We start from the raw sequence: 25603 nt of genomic DNA on the forward strand, positions 1-25603 counted from the left end.
TTGTGGACGAAAGACGGACGGACGACGTACGGACGGACGACCTCACACTACGTGACACGTGAGTTAAAAAGGGAAACTGGTCTCTTCTCTCCTACCCTCGTGTCGATGGATTCAATCAGGAATGAGGTGTCGAAAGTGATTATTAATAATATAAGTTGTAGAACTTGTTTCACAATCGACCGAAAATAAATTAGTATAAACTAACTGTTAAGCGCAATAGCTATTTATCCTGAGAAATTCATTGTAAGTCCTATTTTCATAGAAAAAGGTTTTAATTACCAGTCAAAAATTTAAATTTACCTGTAGAATGCTGCAGTGACTACCCAAAATTGTGACATTAAATACATTTACATTTCAGTAACAGTATCACTCATGTATATCTTATAAACTCCACTGTTGTTTTATAGTAACTGTTTTAAACAGATTTGAACGTTAATCGTCGGCATATATGGCATTTATTGCTAAAACTGATGTAAAGTGTCGCGTAAACTCTCCGACGACTGTTGTTACTGCTTAAACTTTCCAACAGTAACTGCTAACTGTAACGGCAGTAATACCTGTGTTACTGCTTACACTTTTCAACAGTAACAGCAGTAATACGGTTTTTACTGCTAACACTTTTTAACAGTAACAGCAGTAATAATGATGTTACTGCTATAACTGCCAACAGTAACAGCAGTATTACTTGTGTTACTGCTAACATTTTTCAACAGTAACAGCAGTTACTGTAATACTTGTGTTAAAATGCTAACACTTTTCAACAGTAATACTGCTGTTACTACTGTAACTGCTCTACTGCTAACTTCACGCTGGTGTTTGTATGACATTTTTATCACATACTCAGTTCTACATTTAAACATATTTCTCGATACAAATCTAATAATCTATAAATATCACATTTAAATCAACAAACCGGCTAATAATGACACCTAAACGCATGATATTCATCTTAGATACTTTAATGTGAACACGACTGTAACAAATTACAAATGTACTACATAATTATATATTGCTACAATCTATCTATTCATATATATATATCAATCAGATGATATGAATGTTCAGGTCAGTAAATTTTCATTGAACACCCCTTTGAATAATAATTAGTACTGCCCAAATTGAATGAAGGGTCAGTCCATTTTAGAAATATAGCAGGCTAAAATACAATGAACACAGAGCATGAATACAATAGGTGAACAAACATAAAACAAACTCAAACTAATTCAAGTTTACTATACAATATGCATTTACCTCCTACGTAGCTTCTGAGCTATGCAATATGGAGTATTTAAATGAAATAAATGAGAAAAATACCTCGTAAATGATGTACATTTGGTTGTTAATTCTATGAAGTGCATATTAAGAACTGACCCACAAAGTGCATTAGCGTGCAAACTGTTTCCTCTATCAGACCGATAATCCGCATTACAAAGCTTAATATCGTTACAATATTATTTCTGCCAACAAGGTTAGAGTATGTGTAATGATTTTCAAGAGAAACTGAACTGTTTTGGATGCTTCTTTACTCGTTTTTACAAACCAATCAGTGATATATTCCTAAGGCAACACTAAACGTTGAGCAAAATTGTCACAAATTCTAACAGCGACAGGATATGAGTTTTTAACTTCAATCTATTTCTTTTGTTCTCTTGAACGTCCGCTAGAATCAAGCGAAGCTAAGTCCTACCCAGAATGACATCAATTATAGGTTATTAGTTTTGTATCGGGAAATATGCACGAGTTCTGCAGCGGAAATATTGCGCGACTTTAGGAACGCAATATTCTTCCGCTAAAAACGAGTGCATATTTCCCTATCCGTATCTACACGTAAAAAGGTAATGTAAATATTATGAATTTGTTCAATAGCCTGAATAAGATTGACAATACTGAAGTAAATAAAAGAATTAATGCAACGACACACATTAAATAACGTCTCGTACACGATATGAAATTCAGATGTCAGTGTATGGAAAAATATTGACTTTTCCGATACCATTGTAACTTAACGGGGAATAAAAACAAGTATGTAATAATGACATTTACACACAGTTACAGCCACTAATATCGAAAAAAAGTTAATAACATATTTTATCCCAGAAACTTTTCACAAGTAGCTCTATGTAAGGACTTTCAGAAAATGTTTACTTTAGTCACAGGATTTAGTTCGACAATTATTCGCACGCAAAACTTAAACCAAATTTTTAAGACGAAAAAATGCCATTTATTCCAAAAATCCAAAAATTAATCAATAGTTATTTAAATTTGACTGGTATTTTAATAGATCTGGTGACTGGGAAGGATTTATGAAGGTTCAAAAAATGTAACGGTTACTGATATTCGGCTTTAACAGATGCCGATACTCGATGGAGTAGAAAAGCTTTCACTATTCCTCAAATGCATTATCTAAAATCATATATGCTACAATATACTTTGATAAATGATCCAAACAAATTGCAGAAATTTACATAACAAATTTAATACTTCATGTCTCTCATACATGAAATGATGTACATATGAAAGTATTGTCTGGAAAAGTTAAAAAGCTATTCAAAAAGTTATTAATTTCAATAGGAAGAGCTATATGACACCTTCGAATATGCAAACTGGTCGTGTTGAAATACCATTCCATTTCGTTCAACAGATCATCTTGATCATCTTGAGGAATATTTATATCTTGTCAGTTGCAAATTATTCATCCTTCATAATGTTAATTTATACGTACACCTTTTCTGCCTGTCAAGATCAACTTTATTTTACTATGTATCGATATCAACGGGGTTGACCCATATAAAATGTCTACCAACAAATGTGAGCAAATAATTAACCTTGAAGCTGCATGAAAACCACCCGTTTTAGAACAATGCATCTTTTGAGCAACAGAATTCATCCCTGCATGTTTTAACTAAATTTACATCTACAAATACGTATTGTCAGATTTCTCACTATTAACAGACAAATGTGTTGCATTTCCTTCATTTCGTGAGGTATACGTGGGCTTTTGATTGTCTAAAGGGTCTTCAGTTTCATCCCTTTTATTTTTTCTACGCTTTAGTGAAAATCTCGGACAGAAAGGCACATAACGGAAAACACTGACTCTGTCCAAATACTTCTGTATCAAAGGGAGATCATAAATATGCATAGAATTATCTGCTCCTGATTCATCACCATCATGCTCGTGTTTTCGCCACTTGTCTATTCCCCTCTCTTCCGCAGTACCTTCAGAACAAACAAAACACGAAATACACATTTTTAATTACAGGTAGTATTTAGGAACTAAGATAAGAAATCAGATAATTATAACAGGCAGGCCAAGCACATACTCCATGTTGGAGATTGCTAAAAGTATAAGGCCTGTCGGAGGGAATCAACGCCCGACTTTTCTAAAGAAGTTGATAATGAAAACATAAACAAGTATAAAAGGGGCAGTAAATTTGAGTGATAGAACTTTCCCCTCTGATGATGCTTAAAGGGCATAATAACTTGTGAAAAGACAAACGAGAGCCATGTGTCCTATTTACTACATGTCATATCACGACAGTGAACAAGAAAGTGAACTTTCAATGCATTCAAGCTAGTAGTTACAACCATATCTGCTTATATTCTACTCTTTACCAAACTTGCTAAGTCGAAAAAGAGGCAAACGGAACCTATACATCGCATGTCAGATCATTACAGTGAACAAGCTTGTAGGGTTTCAATCCATCCCTACCAGTAGTAGTTTGTAAAACAACCACAAAAGGTTATGGAACATGTCTATTGCTTGTTCGATTATTACAGTGGACAAGTGTGTGAAGTTCCAGTCCATTCCCATCAGTGGATACCGAAATACATGTACTAGCATACATTACAAGACTTAATAATTCGGAACGCCGACACCGACGGCGACGAACAAGTTTGTCCAATATCCTTCTTCTGAACACTATTTTTTCGAACAGTGAAACTTTTGGAATACGTTTATTTCATAGGATATAACTTATCGTTTTAAAAAATGTGTCATTAATTTAATTTTAGGAGGACAAATCTATCTTTTCTTCATTTGGCATAGATTCTAAGAATGGCCGAATAGTTAAAATGAATTTACTTAACGTGGTGTCTGTGAAACACCGGTCTCTTAAGTTCTAACTGTGTCCTAAGTAGGCTCCTTCCTCCATTGCACATTTGGACGAAAAATCAAGGGAGGTTATTCTATAGAAACAAGATAAACAAGATGGGACAGATCAACAAAATGTACCTGGAATAGTGTTGTCCAATACAAAGCCAACAAATCCGCCCACAAACATGCTGGTACCGAGCAGCACAGAAATAATTTGGTCTGCGATTTCACTGCCTACAATAGCAAGCAAAATAGTTTTCATGTAAATAATTTCTTTTCAGAAGAAAAAATAAAACGTTTCCTCAAAAGACGAACTGTGTAAAATAAATGGAACATCTTCATGTCAAATATACTACGCTTTCATATGATGAATATCTTCATACTTTGTTTTCAGTTATGTTTAAAACATAGTTGCATTACAGTTATAATTCAAATTTTTAAATGAAAACCGTAAGTTGGAGCCTGAGCTGGTATCTTCATAGGGACCATCAATGTGTATTAGGGGTGTGTGGTTTTAGCTCGGTTTGCGGATGTGCAGCTTTGACTCGGTATGCGGGTGTGTGGTTCTAGCTATGTATGAGGGTGTGTGGCTCTAATTGTACTTGTTGTCCTGAATACTTTCAGGGATCTTTCTTTTTCATTTTGACCCTAAAAGATGGATCAGTCCATTTTAGAAATTTGGCTGGGTAGTGGTTAAAGATATTTACACTGATTTCCATCAAAACAACTTACCTGTACTGATGGCATTTGGAGTATTAGCGACCCACTTAGGAAAACTTAGTCCGAAGAATAAAGACACTCCAAGAATAAAAATGTTTCTGGAAGAATTTAGATTCACATACTGAAGGTTAGACAGTCCTACTGCTGTAATCATGCCTGAAAAGAAATGAAGCCATTTTTATAAAAGTTTGTCAGTATCATGATTATTTTAGAATTAGTATTTATACAGTATACGTAATGTAGATTGTGCATTTTTTTTGCGTAGGTTTTATTCAGTCATTTCATTATAAGTAGCCTCATACCTGGTGTTAAGTATTTAGGAAACATGAGTGTTTTTGATATAGGATATGGTGCAGATTAATGTCACGGTATAGAATTTGAATATCAAAGCGATGAGAAAATGTGCAGAAGGTCGGTTAGCTCAGTCGGTAGAACATTGGAGTGGTATTTTAGCGTCCCTTGTTCAAGTCCAGATCTCGTTGCACATTTTTCTTATCCCGTGGCATTAATATTTACGATTGTTTGACTCGCGGGGTTATTATTCACGAAAATTAGCAAAAAAAATCATCGCGAAAATAGCATAATGTCTAATCAATGCAAAACATTTATGTGCATGTCTGCGACTTTTTGAAAATGTGTCGAGGCCGAAAATTTAATAAATCAGTACATTGCTCAACTTCGCTGACACTTAGATATGTAACTATTTACTAACAAATAATATTTTATTCTAAGAACATGCTAAATTTTATCAATAGTGTAACAGATATCAAAATGTTTATATGTTTGTATTATACCACTATTGCTATAAAAATTTAAAGCTCACCAAACATTATCATGAACATGCCTCCAACCACGGGGTCTGGAATTGTTACAAACAGGGCACCGAATTTCCCCAGGCAGCCCAAAACAATCATTATGATTCCACCAACTTGAACTACAATCCTGCTGCCAACCTGAAATAATCGCCGACATTTTCCAAAGTACAAACAATATCAGAAATGTTAGACGAATTACTCTAATACAAGTCTCATTTTTTATGACTTTGCTCTCTGCACAAAACATTTCAAATGCAACTTTTTCGTCAAAATTTGAATTGAAACAATTACCATAACCATTATTATTATACAGGAAATTACCTAACTTAGAAAATGAGTGCTCGCACTATATTTCGATCAGAAATTAGAAAATTATCGTTCAGGAATTAGAAAGTTATCCTTCAGAAATTAGAAAATTATCGTTCAGGAATTAGAAAGTTATCCTTCAGAAATGCGAAAGTTATAGCAGTCTGCTATCCCATTTGGCTCTAGAAAACGCAACACTAAAATACGCGCATGAATAAAAAATAAAAACAAGGGGTTCATAAATGTGAGAACGTCTTGGATAAACCAATATACTTGCTTGAATCAATACATATTGACACTACACTTTTACCTACATCATAATATAAAACACACAACAGGAATCAAATCTGATAAATGAAGGAAAATCTATGTACTCAACAATACCTTCGTGATTCCTATAGCACCGACGTTTTCGCTGTATGATGTTGTGCCATTGCCTGACCCCCAGGCACCTGCCAGTATACATCCGATACCCTCTATGCCGATACCTTCAATACAAAGACATCCATATCAACAACTACAATATAGAACAGTGAACCAGTATCTCAGACACTAGGCCTCATATACCTTATAGACTTGCAATGCTATTGTTCAACAAAGGACAATGTTTCTTTTTTTTCTCACTTGAACATAATTATAGTTAATTCTATGTTCAGGTTAAAAAAGGTTTCGAAAACAATTAAAAACTATATCAGGACTCTTTTTTTAAATGACTTGGTGTCACACAATCTACATAATGCATAATATACTTAAACTAAATGTCGTTAATGTCTTACTTACCTCTGTTTACTGCATGAACAGGAGGAGGTGGCGCACCTGCAAGTCTAGCGCATGCGTAGTAATCCCCTACAGATTCTATCATAGAGGACAGAACTCCCGCCAACATACCAAATACAGCCGCAGTACTCACTGTCGGCATTCCCCATTGACCTGAAATAGTACAGCATAAGAAATACTCAAACGTATATATAGAATATTTGTGGAATTATACAGGACATATACGAATTTTATACAGTACATTTAAGGAATTATATGTAGTATATACACAAAATGTTTTCTAATTATTTTGATACAGGTTGACGTTGACATTTGAAGGATATATTGCACGGTGTTGATACATGGCATCTTCTGAAACCAAGAATGATATTTAACCTTACTTTTATACATGCATTGCAAATCTTTCCAAAATTCATATACACTTCATTCTTTTGATGCTTAGCACAAAACTACGTTCATAACTCACCAAACCGCCAGGAAAATAATAAATGTTTTTTAATACCGGTATTTCAAGCGGGTTTAACAGACTAAGTCTTAACCCAGTCTGTTTGCAGATTAATGAATAAATATTACCTGGCCAAGGAAATCGAAACCAGTCTGACTCGTATAAAACATCTGATTTTATATCCGTACGAGCGTTATAACCCCAGTCCCCCTTCTTGTCAGTCAGTGCCCCTGAGGCGGTCAGTATCACACAGATAATCCACGAGGTAATCATAGCGAGAAGCACCTGTCCGTTCAAAGATAGTGGAATTATGTTTCTAAATTTTCGAATATATGAACTGTCAAAGCAAGCAGCTCTAATTAATCCAAAGAAGACATTAAGAAGTATCTCAAATATTGAAACTGTATAAGTAAATCCTGTAAATCAAATGAAGGTTCAAATACAGTGTCAACACTTTATAGATATGACAGTGCATAGCAAGAAGAACTGTTTTCAATCAAGAAAAGCATTAAGACAGTATATCTAAGACTTTATGGTTTAACATGTCAATCGTCACTTGATGGTGTAAAGATGTAAGACTCCCATGAATAATATATTAGTAAAACTACCATATAAGGAAAGAAACATGAAAAACATCTATGTATCTTACATCTAAAATAACTTACAGGAAATAAACTAAATATTGGCGTTTTTACGACTTTACATCCTTTCCCCTTTTCGGCAGCGAAGCATGGAATGTTCACATTGCGCATGTACTGTGAAAACAACGCTATCAAACACATTGTCCTATATGGAAAAGAAATCGATAGCATCTATAAGAAGATCTTTCAAACATTTAGCCAAGCAAAACAATAGCAGACTCGATTCCATTGAGTCTGTTCATGAGAGGTATTGGAATATACAACACCCCTCACGCCCCACGGCGACGGCTTAATCGGAATTCTATCATACAGAAAAAAGGATTGACTCCATGGTCCCAAAAGAACAGAAACTTTAACAACACTAATATAAAAGCAATAGCTGCACGTATGGCTTAGCTTTTACATACGTAAAAGAATTGGGTTTGAAATACGCAGAATCAAGACTATGGAAAACCCAGAATTAGGTCCAATGTCATAGATTAAATCGTCATGGACAGAAGTCATGTTGCGCCTTCCAGCGGAACAAACCTTTTCAAGCCTTATACAGGTGTTTAAATTCAGTCATTGATGATACAGGAAAAAACATGTCTCTGTGAATTGCTTTAAAGTTTTAAGCACCCATCATTACTAAAGAAGATTGACTTAGCAGATCGTTTTAACACTGTGGTTCTGCATGGCTAAATGGAAACTCAAAGTTGTTTACGCACACCCGTTAAACAATGTATATGATCCTAAAATATAGAATGACGGAAACTAAATTCACATACCGAAATTAAGAGAAGTATTTTCGTTGTTGTTCACACTTATGTGCGTATTTAGACTTCTATATCTAACGTATACTTACATCAGGGCAATATACCATTGTTGCGCTGCTTTGTCGGCCGCTTCCTTAAACAGTGCCAAACCGACCAAAGTGATGGTTGGAGTGATGGCAAGCGGTCCTATGAACTTCAGCACGAATCCCATGAGGCCGGAAAATCCAATTACTACTTGAAATAAAGACGCTACCATAATGGCTCCCTGTATCTGAAAGTAAACAAAAAACTTATTTAAGGATTACGGAGTAAGCGTATGGTTAATTTTAAAATTAGGAGGGAGATGTTTATTAAATCTAACTGAAACTGTGTTGAAATTTCTAGAAATATTTTCGAGTCTGTCAACTGTTTGGTCACGGATTTCGAAAGTTAAACTTAAAAAAAAGAGATAGGTTTTGTATACGTTAAAATTTCAAAAGCTTAATATGCTTTAAAGGGACACCACTGCGTAAGATAGATCATTGAATTTCCCGAACCTAAATTCGATAGATGTGAAAGCGAAAGAAGTTTATCTGCTTCTGTTGCACATGTATGTACATAGACTTCTTTTACTCTCAGTCCCATTTCAAGTCATTTGATACCATTCTGTTTTGTAGGGATACGCATGTTTTTTTTCATGGGATAGCATCTGCAGAATCCTGGGGGATCGGTTGGTGCCCAAGCCCGGTAGAACGAGTGTACCAACGTATCCTAGATGTTATAACACGAAATGAGCATGCGCTAACGCTATTCTATCATAAAACGCGTAAAAACTAATAAATGACATGGATTCATTGTCCCTCAACGTCATTAAATTTCCATGAAATGCGGGTTTTTGTTGTTGTTTTTTTTACGTCATTTCCTTTTGAATTATCCGTTTTGAGGCGTAATACGCCTTGCCACGGAACGCACATATATAAAAGGCGTTAACAGCACGTGAGCGCGAGAATCCCTCTGTTAACATCAGCTGCAGTGAATGATAGACAACTTCCATTGAATGTTTAATTGAATGTGTTTTGAATTATTTCCCCTTATTGTATCGACATTCAGTTTGAACACCTATGTTCGATAGAATAGCAAAATTTCAAATCATATAGAATAACGTCAGATGCGGTATTATGCGAATGTTGTAAGTCGACCAATATATGTGTCTCCTTATAACCGTTTTTTTTTAACTGTCTCAATACGACGGTGCCTATAGCTCTTAATGAATTCCGGCGGTGACGATTCTTGCACGCCAGATGAGAGTTTTGCACATGTTTTCACCGGTGCTAGCAAATCTTGTCTTACACTAAAGTGTGTACAAAGACGGTTTTTTTAAAGCTAGAATGCGATCCGCTTGGTTCCTTAATTGAAATCAAAGACAGAAATGGAATCCACATTTATTGAACACGTTTTCACAATTTGTTTCTTCCCGCGACATTGAACTTCTGTCCGTTTTGAAACATCCGTTTCTACTGGCCACTTTTTCAATGACCCACGCTTTTTATGTTTCACCGTGTTTCGTCACCGGCTTATTTGTAATGAAAAGGAGAGCTGGACGCCATACACTTTTTGCTTTTGGACATGTTCAGAATTTTAGTTAGTCATTGTAAAGCCTCGCCGATGAAACTGCCGTGTACAATTATATTTTCTATGTTTCAGTTTAAGTTTATTTACAATCAGCAATACATTTGTTTTTGCCATTATTATCAAGGCGTAAATTTATACACTTCAATATGAAAAATGTCCTTAAAAGAAAGTCATTCGTTTAACTACATTTCTATAAATAATTTATGAAAAACGATATGCAAGAAAAAGAAGATGTAGTTGTGTGGATGGGGATCCGTCTCTTTGGTAGCTATCGTGATGGTAGCTCGGCTAAGTCGGACTAATACAACCAGTGCAATACACAATATACAATACGAAGCAATAAATATCTCCGACTAACCTCTCTAATTCGAGATTGCCACATTTCTCTGTGTTCAGGGCTCCCAGGTTCAGGCAACGTACTGTTTTCAAGATAAGGGTCCACTACAAGAAATCAAGAAAGTTACATGTTTGTAGCCATCAACACAATCTTAAAAGGTTATTGTTTTCTTAACATAAGATACATGTAGAACAAAACCGATCAAGCTGACACATTGCAGTTCAAAAACATAAATGAAGTTATATTTCAATCAAATTTATCTGCTTTTAAAGACCAACAGCATGTTTTATTAAAACGAATATTCAGTATATTCTTATACGAAAGGAAAAAACTTAAAAAAGGCGATTAACATAGAAATATCTTCATGTTGCCTGCTTATTTGTATTAACCTTTGATCTGCAAGGCTACGATGTCAAAATATGCCAGTCAAACTGGATCACTAGGCCATAATAATCACATGTCAGTATAATTTATTCATTTACACGCGTGCTGCAAGGACGCGTTCCTGTGTTCGTGAATAATGATGCATCCACTATATAGAATAACATACATTCAAAAATCAATTGATAAATTTAGGTCGTTATGCCGCTGCAGGAATAAAGATTTCATATTTTCTATATCTGTTACTTCTTCATCAAAGATCATGGCGAAATTATTACGAAGAAAAATGCTTAAATTGAATAAAAAATAATGTACATGATCATTTAGATAAGAATTCATTAAAATTAGTAAAAACATTAAATTCAGGCAAAAACGAAGTCGGTTATCTCGATATAGTTGTATTCAACTAAAACTGGCAAACATCCATCTACGTGCAATAGACATACGAAGGGATGGATGTTCTTCCTTTCTTTTGTAAAACTTACAGCTGCTTCGACCACAGCCCTAGTGTGAAAGGGATGTCAAATAAATGTGATGTAAATCTCAGTCAGACGCGGGATAAGAAAATCTCTTCTGTTTTTAGGGTGTCTGCACTGACACTAGATCGGAAAGTAAATGCCAGTGCACATATGTTCCCCTACCCTTAGGTATACTATGAGAACCATGGTGCATTTCCGCACCAGCCAGCCATGTTGTCGTCTAAATGTTGACGAAAACATAAATTACACGGAGTGTCTTTGCGATGAGAAAATGTGACTGGTGCAGGATGGAAGATTTTACCCATTGTTCAATATGCATACTACCCATTTGCTGAACTGTGCGTTTTAGGTGAGAAATGCGCTGCTGGAATTGGCTATGGGTACCACGGTTTTCATAGTATATCTAGGGGTAAGGTATAACATGTACGTAGACTTTTCTTTCTGGTCTGGTGCCTGATGGTGTTGCAACCAGTAAAAATCCAGATGAACCTAATTTGTACAGCTACATAAATGTAACTCGCAGAATGAATACACTTTGCCATTGATAATGAAACCAGGGGCCAAGACTTCGCCGCCTTGCAACTTAAATTTAAGAAATCATGGTTACGTGGTTCGTTTGTATATAATCCCTGTCTCGCACGTTAAAAATGGTAAAACTCATGCAGTTCGGCCTTATATAACATAATATTTTATGATTCTTTTAAATCACAACGACCCGACTTTGTCAAAAACCAAAATGTAACTTTATAGTTTAGTGTAAAATTTTATAATCAGACTGAACATAGCCATGACCAGCTTTTAATCAAAGGCGCTTGTCAAATTTGCCCTAATTAACTACAGGAGATATTCATACAGTATTCTGACACTAGTAATCATCCGAGGTAGACGTGAAAAAAAAAGAAAGTATTCTCACATTCTCTTTCTTTTATGTATGGACACGTCCACTTCGGTAAAGCCAGGATTGAAAACGTTGGTGTAAGAAATGCAAATGTTGCCCCTTGAATTATCGGAAGTCTGAAAAGAAAGCATAAAAATAAGGCGTGAAGAGGAATACTAAAAGGGTGATTGATCGTTGTAAGGGTCTGTTACTGGTTGAAGGTCTGCACTTAAATAGTTGGCGATAACGACGCTCTGCCGAGGTACTTCAAAAACAGGAATGTTTTTCCTTTATCAAAGTAGCGTATGAATGTATGCATTCATTCATAACTACAGCATGACAGTCAATTTACACTCCCCCCACCCCCGGCTTCACCTCACCCATCCCATTGGTTTCAGACGAGTTTTTTCCAGTACTGGCGAAAACACGGGAGGCATGCAAGAGTGGCAAATTAATGATTGCCAGCTTTCAACGTTAATATACATTTTGTTCATTGCCTGCATATATCTATTTACTTATACGAGGAAAAAGTAGCGAAATGAAAAAATGTCTTTCAAAATTATTAACTGCGGTCTCCAGTTACGTCATTATGTCATAAAAATGAATACCTGACGCCAAATGTCGACTGCAGAATTGTTGCCACACCCCCAACCATCAGGTAGGTGCAGATTATCCAACTTAGACCCAACAAATCCCTGTCCATACAGAGCGCAGGTGCCAAAATTAAAGGTATGGATATCTGACCACCCAGAGCTGTCATAAAATGCTGGAAACCCAACAATACACAGCAATACCAAGGTGGCGTCTCATCCACAGTGTAATACATATTGGGTTTTGCCGGTTTTTCGATGTCAACTTTAAATGGCTTGTCTAAAAGAGGTTCAGTCGCATTTACTTTGGTATTCTCCATTTTGATCTGTTCCATTTCTATTTTAGCTATCTTATTTAACCCGGGGAAATAAACTCTTCTCACTGATTTTGTTCCCTTTATGCACACCGACTGACAACTATCACTAATATTAAAAATTTTGAATTTTAGATCATTGTTATTCCATGTTGGTTTAAAATCTGACCATATTTTTAAAAATGACACAAGAAGTCAGAATCAACACCAAAAGATAAGTAAAAAGGATGAATGATACATCACATGCCTGCTACTATTGTCTGTTTTATGTAGATATAATGTATGGTCATGTCCAACAAATCAAGGTCATCAACTCTAGACATACTGATAGTATATAAGTTTGAAACATTGTACTGATAATTATTTACGATCATGGATGAGAATTTACCTTGTTCCAAATGTAGTCTGAAGTAATGTAGATATACCGGACACGAAGAAGACCGTGCTAATCAGCTCACTAAGACCTACTTTGTCCTCGTCCATACAGAACGACTGACACAAGACCAGTGGGACTGAAATTGTTGAACCAAATGCCGTTAGGTAATGCTGAAATGCAAAAATATCAGTGTCTGTATTCCCAATTAATTCGTTTGTACAGTTTATTTATCTTGAACGTAAAATATATTTTTAAAAATTTAATCTAGATTTATATAGCGCCCTTTTCATGATAAACACGTTCAAAGGCGCTTTACATAGCGCAAAGGCAGCCACTCAGGGTGCCAGACCTTATCGTTTACTAGTACAGACACAGAGCGATCCAACCAGAGGGCCACAGTGAGACAAATCGCCCAGGAGAGAGAGAAATCCTTTTAGATACAGGCATGTCCGGCTAACTTAGCCTAGCTCTTTATGAATGGACACTCTGGTTCTTTAAAGTGCTTGGTGTATAGCACCGATACACGCGAAGTCGTCTTTCCTGGGAAGAATTAGTACTGGCCTCTTAGTTAGGTGGGAGACACTCTTAATAACATCTCAGAAATTTACAGTGCCTTGACCGGGATTCGAACCCCGGACCTCGGGATTCACAGTAAAGCGTGTTACCACTAGACCATCGGGCCACCTTTCTACCGGTATTCTGTCATGAACGCAGGACGGTATATGCCTACCATTGTAACAGTTTACACACTACTGACAAATAAGGAGGAAATGATACAAGTTACTTAACATACATGATTATGAATGAGTTATTTTTTAATAGAATATATAGATGCAAAGGCAAAAAGAAACCTTTCATGTAACGTACGTTTTTCCTCAAACACGATACCGCGTGACCTAATATATAAAAATATAATGCCGTTACGTATGTTACATATTGATGTTGGAGCTCGTTAGTATTTATGCTACGTATGGTGAATTTACGCTGGTTTCATACCTGAAATCCTAACAGAATACAAAGGTACCAAGGAGGAACATCTTCAACTCCATATATCACGCTTGCTCCTCCAGAAAGTTGGGTTTCTACTTCCGGAATTGTAAGTTCGTGGCTTTTATTGGTCCTGTGGTCCTGGCTGACGTTAGTAACGTCTGGGACTGTCATTTTCACTGACTGCAGTTCCTGTAATTGTTGCAAAACGAAAAGTGTGGACTTGAAAAGAGGGTGAAAAACAGCTCCTTGATCTGTTGATCTGAAAGGACTTACACAGTCTTTCGGGTAGGATTTTAAACGATGTCCCGTATTTATGGTTTACACCTTTTACACTAAACAACCAATGAGAAGCTTTACCCTAAAGATCCTGTAAAGTGACAACCTTTTGTTATAGAGATAGCTATGTGGGGAACCAACTAAAGCAGACTGTGTCAGTCCATTCGAAATGCTTGTTCCGACTCAGTTCATGAGATTTTGTCTATTTCTCTTTGGACAAATTCAGTATAATATGCCAATAAAAGTTAGACAGTGATGGAAGATAGAATAAAGACGTACTATATTTCAGCTGAAAAATAAGCCTGGAAAAAAATTAACTGAACAATGCGGCTAAAATCAAACAAAATTTGTTCAAATTTAAACACTGACCTTTTTGCTATAATTCCCAAGGTTCCCTGTCCCGATTTCATACACAACTAAATCAACTAATGTATGACTTTACCAATTTTACATCAATAACAGTAATTACAAACCTTTTATTCAGAGGCGATTACCCTGCGGCAAAATCTACGTTCAATAGGTGAGGGTTGTCTTCCCATCATGTATCTTAAATAATGCGCAACAAACTATTATTTATTAGTAAGTTATTCTCTATATCGGTAAATGCATTTATGTTTTGCGTTGTCATTATGCGCGCATCCACCATGAAATTATTTTTCAATAGAAGAAACTTTTAGTTTAAAGCTTGATGAAAAGAGATAAACATTTTATGAGTAAAAGTTTGATCTTTAAATCAGGTTTTAAGGGGAAGGAATGCCTAAAAATACATGTATATTGATGCTATATGAAATAATTTGTCAGTCCTTTCATTACGCTTAAAGAGTGTTTTTTAATCGTACCACAACTGAAATGAAATCTTTAAGAAAATGGCTAATCGTGGAGTATATAATGACATTTACACACTGCTGAATACTATTAAATTACAAACTGTTAAAAGTGTCAGGGGTCTTTACCCCTAAGCGTCGGTGAGTTGTAGACTGAGTCTCCATTCAAACTTTACAGTCTTGCTTTGGTTATATATTTCACATATACCATAAGGGGTGTGGACTCGTGGTTCCGTTTTTGTGCATGTGAACTAGCATTCAATAGGTCAGTATTTTTCCTTATGTCATATTCCTGTATAAAACTTCTCGACATCCGGAGATATCCGTGATTTTAGGAGATATTAGTTTACGTGCCGTGCCTGTTGTGATAGTATCTATGTTGAACAGACCCTTAAAGACTATAAACACACTACATAGATGTGTGAGATTTCGTTTTGTTGGGTTTAACGTCAAACCGGCACAATTATACAGTATATGGCGACTTTCCAGCTTTTGCTGGTGAAGAAAGATCACGTGTGCCCATCTGTGCATTACTTCATCACGGTTGGACACCTGGGTAGAACCACCGACCTTCCGTAGGCCGTCCGGATGGCTTTCTCGCATGAAGAATTCAACGACTCAGGCCGGAGGCTCCAACCCACATCGGTGAATGGCATGTTATTTTGAAGTCAGATATGTTACATGTTGTATGCTCTCTGAGATCTGTCTGTATGACACTTAACCCTTACCATGCTAAATTTCTATTATGGACTGGTCCATCTTCCAATTTGGGCAGTACCATTTATCATTTGAAGGGGTGTTTACTAAAAATTTACTGACTGAATAGCGAACAGTGCAGACCATGATCAGACTGCACGGATGTGCAGGCTGATCTTGGTCTGCACTGGTCGCAAAGGCAGAATCATCTGCCGCCAGCAGTTTAAGGGTTAAACAAATATTTCTGATTTTAACTTCACAAGTTATTTTTATGTCTACATGCATGTATAAAAGTTGCTTTTAATTAAATGTCAAACTACGGAGCGACAATGAACGTTACAAAAATGTTTGCCGTCGACGATGAATCAATGTCAGATTAAAAAAAAATATATAACTATAACATTTTTAGAAACAATAAACTTTCATACGTACGCAGAAGAAAGAAAATGTATTTGTTTTATCTTACATCGTCTTTGTTGTCCTGTTTTTGTTTTCTTGAGTTTTTTCTTTCGATTTTAGGTCAACATTCTGCACTAACACAGGTAGAACGTTTCTGTGAAATTGAAGTATTATTTTTTTTGCATTTAGTTTCCTTTATCTAAATTTGCAAACATGGATAGACCTAATTTTCAGTTTATATAGATTAAGTTGTGCGATAGTATTGTATGTTTTATGCAAATCCATGGCAGATAACTGAACGAAATTCGTACCCCACTAAAGGCTTGTTTAACCAAAGTTTTAAAAATTCATGCAGTACATTAAATTACCTATAGAGGAGTTATACTTATTATCTTAAATGTAAAAATGTTACAGAAAATAAGTACAAAAAGGGAGATGGTTTATAGATAATTGAAAATAGTTCTAATTCTTGTGCTCTACACTTCTTGCAAATGTCATATAATATTGTACCAAGTTACATTAAATCCAATCAATGGAGACAAAGTAATTGTCTTAAATGTAAAAAAGAAGTTAAAAAGAAGTACAAAATTGGAGATGATTCTAATATTGTTCAAGATGGAAGTACTGTACAGACCCTGTCATCGCCATCTTTCATTTTATCAAATAAAGTTATATTCCTCTCACCGGTTTTCTAGTTATTGTAACAGATGTTATGAAATGTGAAAAAAAGTATAAAATGGTGGACAATTCTAAAATTATTCTCAACATGTACATACGTTTCTTGTACATGTACTGTACAGTTTCTCAAATTGCCATCTGTAATTATGTCAAGTGACACTTAATTCCTTTCAGAGGATATATATACGTTATTGCCTTTAATTCTAACAAGATGTGTAAATATAAGAACAAGAAGAGGGATAATTCTAGAATTCCTCAAAACAGAGTTATAGTTATTGTGCTGGACTTTTCCTCTCATTGCAGTCTATCACTTTCTCAAGATCAATTAAATTCTCTGGAGTCGCATCAAAGTTGTTACAGTTTTTATTATTTCGGGACGGACAGACGGACGCTACAAAATAATTTGCAGGTCACTAGGTTAAGAAAAGAAAGCATATTCTTACCTCCGGTTCTGGCTTAATGTGATTATAATATACATTGCCGTGTTCCGAAAGTTGCCCAAACGTTTCAAATAAAGTGGATGAAATCTGAACTGATGAGAGTCGTCTGTATTCTAACGTTTAAACCAAATTTTAAATATTTCAGATTTTACAGAGTACCGGCGTATATTTCAATCTAATATTTCAATAATCCACGACAGTTGCTCTTAAATGACGTGCTATTACACTGCATCCGTGTCTGTTTCAGGGTAAAACTCGTGACAATGTTTTTGCTTACAAGACAAAAACAATCATACGTTTACATAGAAAGGACCCTCTTTATCTTACTTCATCACCATCTGAAATTCGACCTCTTCTCTTTTAATATCAAAACCATTTACATATCAATTGAGAAACTGAAGTCGGTTTCAGTTGTAAATTCTCTTGATAGTACAAAATGGAGTATTGACATATGTCATTATTTGTTTAAATCTGAATAGGTAAACAGTTTTCATGAATTCATTAACTTTTGGTATGCTATAAATCACAAAGTTTTAGTTCTGTTTATACCGGTATGTAATAGGTTAACCTTTAGCCTGCTGGCGGCATTTGGTTTTGCCTTTGCGACCAGTGCAGACCAAGACCATCCGTGCAGGCTGGTCATGGTCTGCACTGTTAGCTATTCAGTCAGTAAATTTTCTGTGAACACCCCTTTGAATAATAAATGGTATTGCTCAAATTGAATGATGGACCAGTCCATTTTAGAAATTAAGAAGGCAACAGGTTAATTGGACTTCACGTCGCCAGCACTCATACTCTATTTTTTTAGAGAAACTGGAAAACGATAAAGATGACAGCAGTTAATGAGAATAAAAACTGTCCGAATTCAGTTGCCTAAATGTATAACAAAAATATACCCCTATAAATATCTGCACAAAATTTCGCAAACCGAATCATAATAAATTTATCACCACTTTTCTGTCCGAAATGTTCTTTCAACTGACTTAGAAAAATAAAAAGATACATATAATCAAAATAAGAAATTTTTCCAGCGACGTCTGAACTATTTTTCGTTAAAATTTACCTTTTTAATATTAAAGAGTTTTTTTTCCTACGAACATTATTGCTGACAGATCAGATTGATCAGAATATGTGATTTTAATGCACAAAATAAGCCTACCTTATCGGCTGAAATCCTGTCCGCGTTTAAAGCACACACACCCATACACACACACACAAATATTGTTTTCGAAATCCGGTCGACCGTTTATAAATTTATATCTTTTTTTTTTTTTTTTGACATCCGGATGTAAAATTTAAAGCTAGTGATCATAAACTATTAATACAAACAAATAAAAGGTTTGTGCGTATACTTACCATATATATCCTTTATTTTACCTTCCGCACTATGGGACATTGTTAGATAATCAAACTGCTTACTGTTTTGAGGTTATTACCAGTTTAGAAGTACGGACAAACATGCATTTTATTAGCCTAAGATTATACCAGAGATATTTTTTGACTCACTTGTTGGTTTATCATGTAGGATTAAAATAGATAGATCTATCAGTTGGCAAATACGACCGTGTCCAATGTATACGTCGCATTTACGGTGGGTACGCTAAATACACGGTATATTGTACGTTCCATTTCTGCCATTTCCTGTTGATTTTGTCAACATCCTACATGGTGAGGTAAGAAAAACAACTTATTTTTTATCTTAACAGGTAAAAACGTCAACAGAATGGTTTTAAGAGACAGAAAGTGAACTTGAAAGCGAACATCCGAGTTCGAAACCGACTTCATACGTCAGTTAACTCGTTGAACTTCAATGAATATAAGTTGTTTTCCTTACCTCTCCATGCAGGATGTTTACAAAATCAACAAGAAATGCCGGTTATGGAATGTACAATATACTGTGTATTTAGCGTACCCGCCGTAAATGCGACGTGTACGTGGGGTTTGCTAATTGTTACCCATAGGTTTAAGTGTTTAGAGGTTATAAATCACTAATTTACGTTCTAATGATTTAAATTACTGTTTTTCACTTCGCTTTACCGTTACTGCAAAACTTAATTTATGTTTTATTATATGTATACTGTATATCGACGAGACTACAATACATTATAAAAGGCTTATAAGATCAATAAATGGTCTATAACGTATATGTTCATTTTACAAGGAAGTGTATCTGTTCGTCTTGTTCTCGCATAAATATGAAATAGACATAGCTATGGTGGCTGATTTCTGCCCGCAAAAAAAGCGAAAAGGCGCTAATCGGTATTGGCGCGTTGTCGCCTTTTCGCTTTTTTTTTTTTTTTTTTTTTTGGGGGGGGGGGGGGGGGGCAAAAAGGCGAGATTGAGAACACGAAAACGCGACAACGCGCCAAAAACAAAAATCTCGCCTTTTCCTTTTGTCGCGGGTGACAAAGCGAAAAGGCGAAGTTGGCAGAAATAAGCCACCTTACATAGCTGGTTTCTGTTTTCACATATAATGGTACATAATTATGTAGACATTCTTTTAAAATGTACTTAATCCAGCAACGAAATGGTGTTTAAATATAAGTTTATAAATGAATTATTCATTTCGCGAGGGATTAATACAAATTTTTCACAGCGTTGTTTTAAACGGTTCAGTGTTGGATTCATGGATTTATTTAATTTTAAAGTAAAGTAATCGGGTGGTTTAAAGACATACTGCATGACACTTTATTTACCGGCATCGTCTTAAGTGATGGGTCAGATTTCTACGGCACAAACAAGATACCAACTAGTTTTGCAAAACATTTTGTTTTGTATTTGTCCGAGTTTTTAAAATGTGAAAATCATAAACAATCTTGAATAGAACTTGTATCATTTTAAGTCAAATACAACTGAAAACAATCTCATTCGTAAGAAGAAAAAACAGAATTAAAAAAAAATCAGTTATATTTCATTGTAAACATACTTCTTATCTATTGCGAAAACAGATACATTACTGTAAATAACGCAAGTATATTAACTGCTTGCTAATTAAAAATGTTATGCATATCATAGTAAAAAACATAGAGACTGAGTTATTAGTTGGAAATGTCATGAAAATATATATTTGTCATCAGTCTGAGTTTTGGAACGACAAATATGCGGTTAAGGCAAACAATTAGGTGAACTGTTTTCTACGGTGGAGCAGAAGTGGCATGGAAGATATATTTTCACAAGCATGCGTTTCGTGCGAACGCGTTGGCCTTCGTCAGCGCACGTGAAGGCTTCAACTTGCAAATGCGAAAGTTACCGCATGAAGTCTACCGCACATAGAGTCAAATTAATGCGCGCGTACGCGAGTGATTCTATCATTGTCTTCCGTGTTTATTTCGACAGTCGCTATTTTAGACAAAGAGCTTCCGTTTAACAATTACATTCAACACTTAACAATTAATCCTTTAAGATGATAATGATTGATAAAAATCAACAAATTGTTGAGTATTTAAAGTATACACATCCGAGTAATTGTTAATGTTACGTGCATGCTACGCTGTCCCATTGATTAACCAAAAGTCTATAAATCATTACGTTCATGTTCACCTAATTTTGTATACCGATGACTATATATGAGCCGCGCCATGGGAAAACCAACATAGTGGGTGTGCGACCAGCATGGATCCAGACCAGCCTGCGCATCCGCGCAGTCTGGTCAGGATCCATGATGTTCGCTTTTAAAGCCTACTGCAATTAGAGAAACCATTAGCGAACAGCATGGATCCTGACCAGACTGCGCGGATGCGCAGGCTGGTCTGGATCCATGCTGGTCGCAAACCCACTATGTTGGTTTTCTCATGGCGCGGCTCAATATATTCATTTACTGAATTGCTCGCCGGTCAATAGTCAACACTATTGTCAGACGGCCGAAGGACGGAGGGTCAATTGTTTTGACTGTTATCCGGTTAGCAATTCAATAAGCGTTTTGAACATGGCACAGAAAATTAACTTTCACAGTTTTATACTTCCAAAGTGACAATGACTTTTTGATCACCAGCTCCGTCGTCCTCTCGTCCGTGGTCTCCGTGCGTGCTAAACTTTTGCTTGTGATCTCTAGAGGTCCATTTTCAGGATCTTTGAAGAGTCAGAATGTTTACCTTGGATATCTAGGTCAAGTTCGAAATGGTCACGTGCGGGAAACTAGGTCGTAGTCAAATGAAAACTTGTGAACCTCTTAGAGCCATATTTTTCACAAGACTTATAAAAATGGTAAAGTTTACCTGATGATCTAGGGCGAGTGAAACGGGTTACGTGCGGTCAAAAACTAGGCAGTAGGTCCTAAAAAGGAAACTTGACTCTTAGAGGGCCTATTTTCCCAAAATCTTCATGAAAATTGGTCGAATGTTTACCTTGAGGGAATTGATCAAGTACGAAACTGGTCACGTGGGTCAAAATCTAGGTCAGTAGGTTAAAAATAGAAAAACTATGATAACTCTAGAGGCCATATAGTTTCACAGATCTCTGAAAATAGTCAATGTTACATGATGATATTAGGTCAGGTTCGAAACTGGTCACGTGCGTCAATAACTAGGTCATAGATCTAAAAATAGAAAAACCTGTGACCTCTCTAAGGCCAATTTTTCAAGAGACTTCATGAAAATTGTCAGAATGTTCAACGTGGATGATATAGTCTAATTCGAACTGGTCACGTGCAGTCAAAACTAGGTCTAGTCTAAAAGAAAACTTGTGATTCTCTAAGCCTGTTCTCAATGGATTCATGAAAATTAAGTGAAGGTTCGCTTGTATCAGGTCAGTTCCTACTGGTCATGTGTAAAAACAGTAAGGTCGAAATAGAAAACCTTGTGCCTCTAAAGCCTTTTTCGAGATCTTCATGAATTGGAGAATGTTCACCTTATGAACTGAGGTCAAGTTTAAGGGGTCCATGCCTTCAAAACTAGTATAGTCAAATCTAAAAACCTTGTGACTTCTAGGGTCAGATTTTCAATGGACTTCATGAAATTGTCAGAATTTTTTTCGTGATTCTAGTCACATGTGCTAAAAACGGTCGTTTGTAAATATAGAAATAAAGACGATATCATTCAACACTGGGTCATGTGGGAATGGCGATTCAGACCATATGGTCCTCTTGTTTTAACTGATAGCCATTTTCCTTAGCCTGCTATTTAAATGGCTTGCTCATCAGTTTGCATATCATAATATCGAGGGAGTTCTGAAAATTACTGACTGCAGCGAACATGAAGACATGATCAGCTGCACGATCTTGGTCTGCCTGGGCGAAAGCAATCTTGCTCCAGCAGCTAAGGGTAACCGGTAATAACACTCCATACACAAAATTGACCATGGTTAACAAGAGTCAGTAATAAAATAATATGTCCATGACTAAGTTTTGTAAACATGTACATGGATTTTTGTAAACTTACACTGACAGTATACTATAGCTATTCACCAATAAGGCTCACTGGGTTTATTAGAGGGGAGTATCCAGTCCGCACAGATAACAGTCAATATCTCCTATAATGCAATTAAATGGCAGGTTGTGTATATGTCCGGTCAACAGTAGTCTCGAACAGTAATACCTTCCAGATACACTAAGACATAGTCAAATCTAACCGCTGGATAGAGCTGAGAGTCAAATTTAACGCTTTGACATCGGTCGTACTGACGCACGTCGTGTCATACGTAGTCGCTTGGTGACAAGTTAACACGATGTCAAAGGTCCAACTTCGTAAGATTTTGCACTTGAATCAACGTGCAAAGTGCGGCGCCAATACAGTAGCGAATCGGTTAAGCAATTTGTTCATGAAAAATACCCAACATAATCAATGTTGAAAATAATATGCTGTTCTTTTAAACAATCTGACTCGTAATATTTTATGTGCAAAATGATTCGGCGGGTCATTTCAAAAAGGGCAAAACCAGAATTATTATGTTAAAGCTTGTAAAATGACGATAACGAAGGTGATGTAAAGATTTCGACTAGACAGTTAGAATTTGCAAGATTGTTTAAATATGTGTCACGACGACTAAGAAGGTAGCTACGTTTATCGGCTAGATTCCACGCGTTAGATATACATATATCTGTATCGATAACGATAGTGAAACATATTACGAACTCAAAATAGTACATGTAATGTAATGTTTCGTAATGTCAAAAAAGTGTTTTAAACAACAATATACCTTTATTTAAAAAAAAAGAAAAAACAAAAGTGTTATTTTTTATTTTTATAGGAAAATTGTTAATTTTAAGACATGCAGGATACGAAAATGACGTTACTTTGTTTTTTTTTGTTATCGTATTCTTCCCTTAGAATGTTTTTCACTAGTTTGTAAATTCTAGATATATGAGCCGCGCCATGAGAAAACCAACATAGTGGGTTTGCGACCAGCATGGATCCAGACCAGCCTGCGCATCCGCGCAGTCTGGTCAGGCTCCATGCTGTTCGCTTTTAAAGCCTATTGGAATTGGAGAAACTGTTAGCGAACAGCATGGATCCTGACCAGACTGCGCGGATGCGCAGGCTGGTCTGGATCCATGCTGGTCGCATACCCACTATGTTGGTTTTCCCATGGCACGGCTCATATGACTTTTCAAAAAATGGTTGAAGTCGTAAAATAAGTATATCATGAAGGCTTACCTTTATTTTGTTGGAATTTTGAAACTTTATCAACAACATATTTATAAATTTCAAATAATTTTCTGTAGTTTTTGAGACATTGACAAAATAACAAAAGGCTGTTTAGCAGTTATGCACAGTTTATTTTGTTTTATGTTATTGAAGTTGTTTCTTTCTGGCCCCGTGTTCACAAAACATTTTTCGATCTCAGCTGAGTTTGAGTTTGAAATTTTGTTACTAGTTTTAAATTACTAAAATTCAAGACTTAATTCCGATTGAAACTGACCATCAATACTGAAAAGTCATTTGAAAATAGTTATTAACTTAAAATTTAGTTTTTAACATGCTGTTTAGATATAAATGACAAATAAAGTTTCATTATCAAACTCAACTGAGACTGAAAATGTTTTGTGAACACGGCCCCTGGTCTCTAAATTAGTACAAATAAATGTGAACTCACCATTTCCGTTTCTGCATACATTGTTGTAACGGGTTTGTAGTTGTTACCAGACATCCTTCGGACTTGACTTCTTTCACCAAATTTTGTACATATATTTCTCCAAACAGTTTTCTGATAACACAGACTTTCACATACAAGAAGAAGTCAAAGTAATACATGTATCACTACTTCCATACAGCCTATCATCTCTTTGTATACATGTATAAATTAATATTGACAAAAAATCCCAATCGAGAACCAATTTGGTATCCTCATTCCATTTCTGCTCTTTATTAAATCGTTCGTGCCATCTACTGAAATCTCATTCCGCATACCTATACTGTTCTGAACCTAGTCATACTAATAACATATAGAATGGGTACTTTTATATGTGTCACAGTATGTAAACAAAACTTTAAGTGATGACAAATAGTCCATGGGCGCAGACAGCGGGGCGATTATCTCTCTATAATAAACACATGCATTTGCCAAAAAAAAAGTATTTAATTAGATAACACCAGTGGTCGTAGCGATTTCAACAGACTATACAATATTCGGCGATATAGCACATGCGGAAGTATGTGAACATAGACAGACCATATGAGCCGTGCTATGAAAAAACCGACATAGTGGGTTTGCGACCAGCATGGATCCAGACCAGCCTGCGCATCCGCGCGGTCTGGTCAGGATCCAGGCTGTTCGCTAATGGTTTCCGCTCTAATTGCAGTAGGCTTTAAGAGGAACAGCATGGATCCTGACCAGACTGGTCTGGATC

General features: G+C 35.9%; 1 protein-coding gene across 5 annotated transcripts; it reads right to left on the reverse strand.

Moving 5' to 3' along the window:
- Nucleotides 1–943: 943 nt before the first annotated feature.
- On the reverse strand, nucleotides 944–25199 carry LOC123531500 (solute carrier family 23 member 1-like). Of its 5 annotated transcripts, none has more exons than XM_053517122.1 (15): nucleotides 24850–25199; nucleotides 15257–15329; nucleotides 14514–14696; nucleotides 13530–13687; nucleotides 12274–12374; nucleotides 10522–10604; nucleotides 8642–8823; nucleotides 7822–7942; nucleotides 7285–7441; nucleotides 6715–6864; nucleotides 6319–6422; nucleotides 5637–5766; nucleotides 4826–4969; nucleotides 4232–4327; nucleotides 944–3216 (listed from the first exon to the last, which is right to left on the reverse strand). In XM_053517122.1, the coding sequence occupies exons 3-15, from the start codon at nucleotides 14676–14678 to the stop codon at nucleotides 2915–2917; spliced, it is 1893 nt and encodes a 630-aa protein (XP_053373097.1). In that variant the 5' UTR covers nucleotides 14679–14696; nucleotides 15257–15329; nucleotides 24850–25199; the 3' UTR covers nucleotides 944–2914. The 5 variants fall into 5 exon arrangements, with proteins under 5 accessions (XP_053373097.1, XP_053373098.1, XP_045168477.2 ...); XM_053517123.1 differs by lacking the exon at nucleotides 24850–25199 and adding an exon at nucleotides 18980–19008; XM_045312542.2 differs by lacking the exon at nucleotides 15257–15329.
- Nucleotides 25200–25603: the final 404 nt, after the last annotated feature.

The sequence above is a fragment of the Mercenaria mercenaria genome, chromosome 11 (genome assembly GCF_021730395.1).
Source record: "Mercenaria mercenaria strain notata chromosome 11, MADL_Memer_1, whole genome shotgun sequence".
Classification (NCBI taxonomy): domain Eukaryota; kingdom Metazoa; phylum Mollusca; class Bivalvia; order Venerida; family Veneridae; genus Mercenaria; species Mercenaria mercenaria.